The sequence below is a fragment of the Sinocyclocheilus anshuiensis genome, unplaced genomic scaffold (genome assembly GCF_001515605.1).
Source record: "Sinocyclocheilus anshuiensis isolate Anshui unplaced genomic scaffold, SAMN03320099.WGS_v1.1 scaffold828, whole genome shotgun sequence".
NCBI classification, from domain to species: domain Eukaryota; kingdom Metazoa; phylum Chordata; class Actinopteri; order Cypriniformes; family Cyprinidae; genus Sinocyclocheilus; species Sinocyclocheilus anshuiensis.
In genome coordinates, this window is record NW_015549604.1 from 276,686 (window position 1) to 288,880 (window position 12,195).

General features: G+C 37.0%; 1 protein-coding gene across 1 annotated transcript in view; it reads left to right on the forward strand.

Moving 5' to 3' along the window:
- The window catches only part of grin2ca (glutamate receptor, ionotropic, N-methyl D-aspartate 2Ca), a 67,439-nt gene that overhangs the window by 38,244 nt on the left and 17,000 nt on the right, over positions 1–12,195 (forward strand). The window contains exons 4-5 of the mRNA XM_016447365.1: positions 4,366–4,480; positions 10,641–10,852. Of these exons, the coding sequence (XP_016302851.1) occupies positions 4,366–4,480; positions 10,641–10,852 (327 nt within the window). The remainder of the gene's footprint in view (positions 1–4,365; positions 4,481–10,640; positions 10,853–12,195) is intronic.

A 12,195-nucleotide genomic window follows, 5' to 3' on the forward strand; every position in this document is an offset into this window, starting at 1 on the left:
GAGAAGTGCCGTAAGCTGAATCCCACCTGTCGCAAAAAGTCAGTGACTTCTCTTATAAAACGGCATTTTTTTCGTGGTAAACTAAAAATAGTTCAATCCAAAAGTATTGTTTAGTGTAAAACATGTTGAAGATTAGCAGATAGGCTGTCGATTCATTAAATGATGAGCCGTTTCCTCTAAAAAGCTGTTTATTCAGCGAAGTGAAGCCTCTCCTCCATTGACATCCATTAAAAAAAACGGTCTCTGGTCTCCTTTCCCACGTACTGCCAGACCGGAACTGTTAGCTTTAGCCGTTACGCTTTTTCGGCTAATGTTTGCAGGCTTGCCTTCTAGTGAGAAGGCTTCCTCTGAAACCCCACACAACCCCCTACCTCCTGAAACATGGACCATCTCACCAACCTTACCACATCACAAAAAACTGTCTGAAACAATTCGAAGTGTGCTACAGGGCCTGCACAAACCACCTGTAGAAACACACTCTCCTCTATGCGCACTAGACACTTTTCACACACACTGCTTTGTGTACATAATCCCACAAAAGACTCCGTAATAGGTGTGGACAATAAAGCTCAACTTGACTTGACTTGACTTGACTAGTGGCTTTGTCTCTACTGCACAGACTCTGGCTCCGAATGACGTCATTTACTCAAGATGGCAGTGGCCATACTGAGATGCTTTGGCTTCACTTTTCTATAGTGGAAGGAAGTGTAGACTCGTCGTCCATCTTTTTTTACAGTCTGGTTCAAGCGGCACTCTTCCTCTTTACTAATTATAGCACAAAATGAACATGAATGAACATCAGAACGTATTTTATTTCAACCGCGGAAAGACATCAGTACACACCATTTCAATTGATCCTTCGCTGGGAGCTTGATTGACGATCTGACCAGTCATAACACAGAATCCACCATTTTGTCCAACAAACAAATCAGACAGGAAAGTAGATTAACCTTGGTGGACTTAAACTTGAAAAATTGTATGAATAAAATGAAATAATTAAATAAAATACCTTCTGATGTTCGTTATGATGTTCATTCGTGTTTATTTCGTGCTTTAAGTAAATATGAAAAGATGGTCAGTTCACGTGCTGCTTGAACTGAGACAATACAGTGATCTGTCACGACACATTACAGAGACACAAAACAGTATTTATTGTTTGAATTTCTTAAAAAACGACAAAATTTGAAAGCTGAGACCTTGTTTCATACCAGAAGTAACCTGCGCTGTCTTGTCTTTCGGCATGTTGTCAGATTCCTCTTTGCTCTGCAATGTATTTTTCACTGCGTAAGAACATGATGTGTAGTGTGAGAGCAGCATGGCTTGTTGGACATAGCAACAGTAACTAAGGAGGGTGAGTTTTTGCGAAGGGTCAATTGTGACTCGATTCTCCCTCAAAACGCTATTTAGGTTGCTGCCCATGTAGAGCACTCTAAATCATTTACCTGTAAGGCTACATGACACACGGCCAAACTCTACCCTCCTGAACAAATAGCTAAAACCAGTCTAAGCTGGTTGGCAGGTTTTATCTGGTCTTCCAGCCTGGTCATTGGTGGTTTAGCAGGCTGGATTTAGAGGGGTTTTAGTGTCTTCAGCTGGTCAGGCTGGTCTAACCATTTAAACAGGAGAACGCCTTGGCCAGGATGGGAGACCAGCTTAGCTGGCTTAAACCAGCCCTGTCCATCTTAAACCAGCTAAAACCAACCAACCAGGTTGATTTTAGCTGTTATTTCAGCTGAGTATAAAATCTATTAGGAGTTGTTGATTCTCCCTCAAAGCACTAAAGTATTTGAGACATGTGAGGCTACATGACGGTTAGCATACTTTCTTGGAAAGCTGCTGCCTTTGTAGACATCAAGGCAGCTAACTAGGTTTTGAAACAGAGCTGAACACATTAACATTCCCCTAGCAAGATTTTTTGACAATATAATCTTGCTTTTGAGGGGATTTATTTTCTTGCTACTCATTCAGTTTTGAGGCATAAAGATAAAATGCCACTGAAGTGATCTCGATCCAGAAGAGTCACCCTCGTTATTGATGGGCCGTTTTTAATTAAGCCTGATTTTAATGCTCTTGCGATTAAGTCATTTTACCTGTTAATGAGATTACAGCAGATTATCAGTTTAAGCTGGTTTTTCACACAGATGACACTCAAGCGTGCCCATAATACTCAGGGGGCTTTCATCACCTCCACTGGGACGCTGTATATGTGTGTGTGAGGTGTATAGATGAGATGAGGCTGTCCAATATCCCACCTACAGCGAGACCGAATTATGCTGCATGATGAATCATGTGGCTGCAATTATCTGATTTATTAATGCTTTGAGCATAAGAGCAAATGTTTTCAATAACATGAGCCATGATGCAATCTTCAGTATCAAAAGTGTATCAGACTTTCAAAGCACTAATTGAGTTTGTTCTGATGATGTATTCCACTTGATCTGAGGCGCTGGTAAACTTGAGCTGATCAATTACAATAATAATGCCAGTGCCTATGTGTAAAAATGGTATGAGGTTTTTGGTTTGCATTATGAAGAGAAATTGCACTTTTGATGTCTCTAATGGGGAGAATTCAGAAGATGTTCCATTCACAGTTTATGACCAAATATAAAAGACAAAAGGTTCAAAGCTAAAATCGTCAATCCAAATTCCACTGAGACAGAGAAAGCATAACGCAAACCACAAAATCTGTCTGGAGAACAAACAGAGGAGCAAGAAATGAGCTGGAGAACTATACAGGTCACAATCTTTAGAAATGGATTTTAGCCATTTGCCTAGGTGTTTGCTTAGTAGCCCAAATTAAAAGTACACCCCCAGATTTAGAAAAATCAACAAGTTATATAAGGATTTTTCAAACCCCCAACCTAAACATTACAGTTTGGCACATAACTTGTTCTGCAGTGATCGTAGTGATAGTGCTAGTGAGAGGTGCACTTTAATTTTGATGGTGGGTTATGTGATGGTTTCAGCTGACACAGGTTCTGCTCCACGCTGAGGTCTGTCTCTGCGTTTGGAAGCAGCTTGATGTAGATGGTTCCAGTGGAGGGTCCTCAGGGAGGCTGAAGTGGAAGTGTTGGCATGGTTTTGGCATTTTCTGTAGCTGTGGGAATTTGTTTCAGCAGAACAGGTTTGCACAGTTTTTTAAAGCACAACAATAATTACCAGGATGTTGTGAAACCCAGAGAGACCAAAAAATAAAAATAATAAAATCTGTGAAAAACTCTATATGAGAGCAGGAACACTGTGAGATACATCACAAAACAGAGTCTGAATAGACTGAGCTATGTTGCTAGGGTGTTCTGGGGCCGGTTGCATAAACATAGCCACTATGTTAAAACGGTGTCTTAAGAACAAATTCAACCAACTAGTAGTTTGCAAAGAGGTAATCAGACTTACTTTTTGGATTCAAATTACACCATTCTCCCTTTAAAAAGTTATGACCAGCCTTAAAGAAGAGTCTAAGTAGTTTATGCAACCGGCCCCTGGTTGGTTTAAGTGCATTACTATGTGGTTGCTAGGATGTTCCGGAGTTTTTTTTAATTGTTTTATTGTGTTGCTATGTTGGGTCGCGGACATTTTGGATGCTTTTTTAGAGTGTTATTATGTCTGAGATGCACAAATGTCCTGCTCCAGCTTTGTTTGAAACTATTTTCATTGGTGAAACAGGAAAAAAACAGAGAATATTGTGTCTAAAATGTAACTTCCTCAATATTAACTTGCTATTATTAAAATGTTTTTTGAACTGTTGTATATAGTTAATATCACATTCGCGATCACGCACACGTGCTAAAAGGGAAATGACACTTTTGCTTGCTATAACTTTAACTATATCATATCTTATAAATATAAAAAACAAAACCCATACAGGGATATTTTTTGCTTTCATAGCTTGAATTATAGGGGCATTTTAACTGCATCCAAATAGGCTTAATCACGCTGTGAATGATTTTGGACTCTCAAGATGTGCTTTTGTTCATTATTATAATTTTTTTGCAAAGTGACATAATTGTTATTGTCAGCTTGCATTTCGTTAAAACAACAGTTACGATATTATCGCAGATGACAAATAGGAACACTCCTATTGCTAGGGAGTTCTCTGTGGTTTTAACTGTGCTGCTATTTTCTTGAATGTTTGTTCTGTGCTGTTTCTAGTGTGTTGTTATGCGGTTGTTAGGGTGTTTTAGGTGGTTACTAGTGTGCTGCTTAATGACCACCAACAATAAGTACAGTATGAAAGTAAAACCTGACATATGCTTTCATTCTTTTTATGCTCATATCCTTGAGTCATAATTGATATGACTTGATGTTAATTAAATATGGAGATTGCCGAATATTGTTGAGAAAACATCTGTCTGACTGTTTTCACAGGCATATGCTGAATGTGTCCTGGGAGAACACTGACTTTTCCTTCAACAGTGATGGATATCTGGTCAACCCTTCCATGATCATAATCGCTCTGGACCGCGGGAGACAGTGGGATAAGGTACGAATGTTTTAACCTGTAAAACGATAAAACATTTCATTTTCTTCTGCCATATTCGATTCAAAAAGTTGCATCTCCAATGGCGTCATCAATTTTAGTGCACCTCTGCAGGTTTCATTGCCTTCAGGCTAGTTGGGAGTCAAAATGCCATAGATAAATAGCACATACACCTTAGCGTTATTAGTTTGAAACGCATCAACTTTCACTTTTTATGTTCAGAGAATGGAAATGGGAAGCGTCCTATTAAATATTTATGTTTTTACCAGAATTAGATGACATCGTCTGTGCACTGTCTGCTTTTATGAGCAAACCATTCTCAGATGCACTACGTTTTTATAGTGGTCACCATGAATAATTGCACATCCACACGGTTCGGTTCGTCTTCACACATCAGCGATTGCAGGAGATACGAATTGAATTGAATTCATTCATGGAAATGTGCACAAAAAAAACATTTCAGTGAGTACTTTCATGCAACCCCAACACTGTTTACACGGCCAGTGGGAAAGGTGCCCAAAAAGACACCAGTTTGTTTTGGTTCAGGGCCTCAAAAAACTGCGTCCAGCAGTCTTTAAGCAATTACTCGCTATTGATATTTTCTTCAGGTTGGACTCGGTTCATATTGGGTGTGGAATCTTGCCCAAAGCTTCCTGGCAGAGGCCACGCTTTTTTCCCCTCCAGGTGGAGTGAAGTTATATCAGGAACTGAGAGTGATTCAATGCTGGTCTGGATCACCACAGAGAGAGAAAGCCATACAAAATGGAACAAAGCTCCAAATGAGATGTCGGCCTGAGATTCTGGTTTGGTGTCAGACTCGACACAGTCATCACTTTGTGCTGAACACATGCAGACTGCTGTAATAAGATGCTTTCTGCTATTTAAAACAAGGTGGAATCTCATGACAATGGGATTCTGTCACTTTTTACAGTGATAAGATGTTGATACAGAGCTAGCAAGAGCGTGTTTTTCAAAACAACCAAAAATACATGTTTTTTTTTTTTTTTCAGTTTAATTGGCATACATGGACCAATAAATAACATCCTCCCTGTGGAAAATTTGAAAACCTGCTCTTTTATAACTCAGGAGACTTAGTGGACTTAGATTAAATATCAACTTTATATCAAGTCATACTTATATCAAGTATGGAAGCCCATTTATGCCACCTATTAAAAAATAAAAAAAGGTAATTGCAACTTTTAATCTCACAATTCTGAATTTTTCTCAGAATTATATTATATAAGCTCACAATTTCGAGTTATAAAGTCAGAATTGCAAGTAAATATATTTTTATGACTTTTTTTCGTATATCTGACCATTCTGAATCAATTCTCAGTATTGTGAGATATAAACTTGCAATTGTGAGAAAAAAGTCAGAGTTACGAGTTCATATTTTGTAGTTCTGAGGAAAAAAAAGTCAGAACTGCAAGATGTAAACTTGCAATTGTAAGAAAAAAATTCAGAATTGTGAGATAAAAAGCAATTACCTGTATTATTTTTTATTTAGTGGCAGACACAAGCTTCCATACAGAAGTTTCTCACTAGAGCTAAGAATGTAGATAGTTTAGCTGAGATATTACAAGAATTTGATGTAGAATATTGCTCTCCATTTAATCTCACTGCTATCTAGGACAGTTCACCCCAAAAAAATGTGTCATTATTTACTCAACTTCATGTCATTCCAAACCCATTTGACTTTATGGTAACACTTTATTTTAAGGACCAATTCTCACTTGTAACAAGTTTTTTGTGAAGTGTGATGTGGCCAAGTATGGTGACCCATACTCGGAATTAGTGCTCTGCATTTATCCCATCCAAAGTGCACACACACAGCAGTGAACACACACACACACACCGTGAACACACACCCGGAGCAGTGGGCAGCCATTTTTTGCTGCGGCGCCCGGGGAGCAGTTGGGGGTTCGGTGCCTTGCTCAACCTCAGTCGTGGTATTGAAGGTGGGAGAGAGCGCTGTACATTCACTCTCCCCACCTACAATCCCTGCCGGTACGAGACTCGAACCCACAACCTTTGGGTTACAAGTCCGACTCTCTAACCATTATTCGGTGCCTTGCTCAACCTCAGTCGTGGTATTGAAGGTGGGAGAGAGCGCTGTACATTCACTCTCCCCACCTACAATCCCTGCCGGTACGAGACTCGAACCCGCAACCTTTGGGTTACGAGTCCGACTCTGTAACCATTAGGCCACGACTTCCCCTTGCTTATTAGCATGCATATTACTAGCGTATTGGCTTTTTATTATTACTTATAAAGCACATATTAATGTCCTATTCTGCATGACCATATTTTATATCCCTTAATCTACCCCATACCTAAACCTAAAAACGACCTTACTATTAAGCAGCAAATTATGAGAGAATTGGTCTCCAAACTAAAGTGTGACTGACTTTTTTTTGTGGAACGCAAAAGTAAAAATGTTGAAGACTGTGCCGTTTGCTCATTTCTACTGGAAACGGATGCTTTCAAGCTTCAAGCAAGATAATAATCCATCATGAAGTATCGTATAAGTAGTCCAGATATGATCTGTGCGCTATTTTTGTATGTAGTGTTTGGTAGCTTTGTGTGAGAAATAGACAAAGACAAAATATACAAACTAGAAATAGAATATGATGGCTTAGATTTTTCACGCAAAGCTATCCTGTGGCTTTAGGAGACATTAGAAGTAGTTTGGACTACTTTAATGATAATTTAATGAAGTTTTTGCATCCTTTTAGTAGCTTTAAAATTCTGGTTCCTATTGCAAGAGTATGGCCATGAGTCTTTCTCCTTTTGTGTCCCATGTAAGAAAGAAAGTCATACGGGTTCAGAACGACATGAAGGTGAGTAAATGATGACAGAGTTTTCATTTTTCTGTGAACTCTTCCTTTAACAGATATTTCTCCCTTTGTGTTTCAGTCACTCTAGCTTTGTTATCTACTGTCTTTGAGCCTGATAAACGAAGAGTGAGATTTTTTACTTTCTTCAAAGAACGAGGCCTCTTTTATCCTGTTCACGTATTCACAAGGAGTCTTGCTGCATGATGACAGCAGGCATGATGAACTTCTTTTAATTAAATGGATTGTGTCTCTGTGTTGTACACGTGACTCTCTCAGCTCTTGTTGACGATCTGTCTCTCATGATAAAGTCCATTGTCCCTTGCCTCAGGTGGGAGATATACAACTCTTATCTATGGCTGTTTTGCACATCTATTTCAGCGCCGGGCTGAAAGAGTGCTTTTCCATTCCAGGCCTCTTTGCTTTGCTGATGTAATTTACTGTGCAGGTAATTTATTTGGCAGCAGATTGTACTTTTCAAACACAGTGAGGCTGAAGGCCGGTGATAACTCTTTCCTTATGGCTTGGCTAGTGTCATCTTCCAATGACACCTTTTTGTCAGAAGCTGCTAAGGTGCCCTCAGGTGCGAGAGGAGAACATTAAGGAGGAGACACCAGAGGTTGGCCTTGCTTCTTTCGCTGTGCTGTAATCCAGAGTAAAGCTGCAAAGACCTTCTCCACTGTGTCTGCAAAAGAATTACTGAAAGATAGAATAAAATTGGTAGTTGAATTGAGACATATTATAAAGCAAAGATAAACGGATTGCTCCCGTCTTTATAGTAAATAAGTTGCATGTCCACTGACTGATGCACATCCAATTTTGGGTATTGATTCTTTTCAGTTTTTGTGGAATTCTGAAAAGTATGATGACCATCATAATTACTATGATCATCAGTAATATGATAACTAGCAGTATAAATTACTTTATGATTATATGATGACTGACACTATCTAAATTAGTGCTATGATAACTAGCAGTAAAAAATTACTTTACTAGCACTATGGTAACTGTCACTATCATAATCAGTACTATGATAACTAGCAGTATAAACAACCTTACAGTTACTAGAAGTATGATAATCAGCATAACTGACATCATAACTACTCTATAATCAGTACTATGATAATTAGCATTATAGACAACTTTATGATTACTAAAAGTATGATCATCTGCAATATGATAACTGACATTATCATAACAAGCTTTGTGATAATCAGTATGATAACTAGCAGTATACACAACATTATGATTACCAAAAGTATGATAATCACCAATATTATAATTGACATTATCATAACTATAGTAGCACTGATAATCAACACTATGAAAAACAACTTTATGATTACTATCACTATGCTAACCAAGATTATTGTAACTAGCTCTGTATGAATCAATATATAATAACTAGCAGTTTAAACAACTTAATGATTACTAGCACTATGATAATTGACACTATCATAACTAGTTCTGTGGTAATCAATAAATACTATGATAACAAGCAGTATAAATTACATTATGATTACTAGCATTATGACAACCAGCATGAGAGAATTGTTACACTGTTTTAACTAGTACTGATATTCAAGACTATCATAACTAGCAGTCTAAACAACTTTATGATTACTAGTACAACGATAACCAGCACTATGACAACAGACAGTATCATTACTAGCGTTGTAATAAGTACTATAAAAAGTATAAATGCCTTTATGATTTCTATGATAACTTACACTATCATAACTAGTACTATTATAATCAGTACTATAATAGCTAACAGTATAAACAACCTTATAATTACTAGAAGTATGATTATCAGCATAACTGAAATCATAACTACTGTAGAACAGCTGATACTATGATAACTAGCAGTGTAAACAACTTTATGATTACTAGCACTATGATAACTAGCACTAAGATTACTTTTACACTGTCTTAACTAGTACTGTGATATTCAAGACTATCATAACTAGCAGTATATACTGCATAATTGTTAGCACTATGATAACTGACACTATCATAACTAGTACTATTATAATCAGTACTATGATAACTAGCAGTACAAACAACTTTATGGTTATTAGCACTATGATAACCAGCACTATGATATAAGATAACCTTAACTAGTTTTGTGATAATCCGTACTAAAACTAGCAGTATAAAACATTATAATTACTAGCACTATAACTAACATTATCATAATTGTATGATTACTAGCACTATGATTGCCAGAACTATGATAATTGACACTATTATAATTAGCACTGTGATAATATATGCTATGATAACTAGCAGTATAAACAACCTTATGAGTACTAGCACTATGATAATTCACACTGTCATAACCAGCACTCTGATATTACAGTGTAATAACCAATGTTATGATAAGCAATGCAATTATTATTAGCAATGCTGGCATTGTTGCATTTCATGAATTTAGATGGTTGAGAAGTGGCTCACTGAAGCAGGCAGCATTTATTATTGTAATTAAGTATTGCATAACTTTTGACCAAATCTATGTTTGGATATAAGGACTATCACTTTCCAAAGAACTGTGCATGACTTAACTGCTTATATGAGTTATTTTATGTTAACACGATGTAACTATTTGTCAGAAAAGAAACCACAAGTAGGATTCCAGTCAGGGACCGATTTTACACCAGATGACTAAGTGTGGACAGTCTCTTGCTTAATAAAAACAGTAATTAGTTTCACTCTGTGGTTTTGAGTTTTCCCTGAGCTGTGGTCTATATGTTGATGAAAGGAGCTAGCCGATATATTACAATTTGTCTATATTGCTAAGCACCATAAAATCTAATGAATATAATTATCACACAAAGATTACTTGCATCCGAACTAATAAAGCATAACCGGCAGAAAGTGCTTACTCTGAGATTTGCATCGGCTTGGAGTCATTTAAATACAGCCTTGCTTTCATTTCCTTGATTAGGTTGAAATAGAAGTTCTCATATTGTATATGGCACTTTTCTCATGGGTCTTGTCTTTGCTCTAACAGGACTAACAATGATGTGTGTTAAACCCATTGAAGGGGAAATTAACAAAAGCCTCTAATTCTGCACAATGAATACATAACAACCCAAGTGTAAACACAGCAAACAGAGAAAAATGAAGATAAATAACAGTCCCTCAAGTCCTTTATTTTGCACATTTGGATACTTAGAATGCATAAAATAGAGAGGGAAAAAAACATTTTGACAAAGTTTTGGATTTCTGCCTTTGTTTTATGAGCGTATGCTATTTCTTTTAAACCCCATTAATAAATTCAGCAGCTTTAAGCTTTAAGCACATTAAATTCTCTCTGTTTTTAACAGGTGGGGAATTATGAGTCTGGTATCCTGCAGATGAGGTATCCTGTCTGGCCACGTTATGGGACCTTCCTGGAGCCTGTGTCTGATAACCGTCACTTGACAGTGGCCACACTGGAGGAAAGGCCTTTTGTGATTGTCGAAGCTGTGGATCCTGTTACTGGCACCTGCCTCAGTAACACTGTCCCCTGCAGACGGCAGTCAAACAAGACAGAAACGTAAGTAACCGTGTTTTTTGGTCTTCATAATGATTAAAGTTCAGCTAAAAAGAAAATTCTGTCATCATATACTTTCCAAAACCTGTATGGACAAAGTTTGGTTGAGTGCGCATGTTCACTGATTGAATTCTGCACGCTCATGAATTCTCTCATCATAAAGAAATGCAGAAAATATGTAATAAAGAGATTAATTTTGCAGCTTCAGTGATTACAATGGGATTTTTTGCATAACTTGCGCTAGACTACTCACAATGCAAACAAATACAGAAACACACTGCACATGCGTTGCCAAGCTGATAAGGATGTTTTCTTAGTTTGCTGGTGTTTTTTCTATTTGCATGTTTTGCAGTGCATTGAGCTCTCTCGGCCACCGTACTTCCATAATTTAATGCATTCTTGCAGAAAAAAAAAAACATATAAACATAAAAAACGTATAATTTATTGCCAGTGATAAGGTAAATACCCAGAAGCCTCTTTGGTAACCTTTTCCAGTCAGAAGCTGCAGTGGTCATTATCAGCCAACCACAGAGCACAGTGAACTCCTGACATGCATGCTTGAGCACTTTATCAAATGATAATTAAGGAGACCTGGGCTCATCTTAAGGGATAGAGTCTTTATCATATTACTGAACAGAATGAGAAAATGTTACTGTCTAACTGTTTCATTGCTCTTCTGTTGGATATAATTCTGGTTGCAGATGGTCAGGTGTTGCTGTTATTTTGAGATGCCAGATTTTTGCAATAATGAATTAGATAAAGCAATATGAGACAGATGTCAACATGGAAAAGGGAAACAGAAGGATAAAGGGAATTAATAAATCTTTTATTCTTTAATTCTATTCATACGTCCTCTATGGACAGTTGGACATGTGACCACACTCTGCATGCAGTGCAGAAAAATGCTACTAACTTAACTATGTTTTTCAGTATGTAGCATTGGAAAGTCTGATTAATTTGAGTGATTATTTATAAAATTGTAATTATACTAAATTACACTTTAGTATAGGGATCAATTCTCACTATTAACTAATTGCTTATTTGCATGTTTATTATTAACATATTGGCTGTTTATTAGTATTTATAAAGCACATATTCTGCATGATCATATTCTATATCCCTAATCCTACCCAATACCTAAACTTCACAACTACCTTACTAACTATTATTATGCAGCAAATTAGGAGTTTATTGAGGCAAAATGATTTGTTAATAGCGAGAATCAGACCTTAAAATAAAGTGACTGTTAATTTTACTTTTAAAAAAATCTGTCATGCCATCAGAGTAATTTGAGAATTATATTATATTATATTATATTATATTATATTATATTATATTATATTATA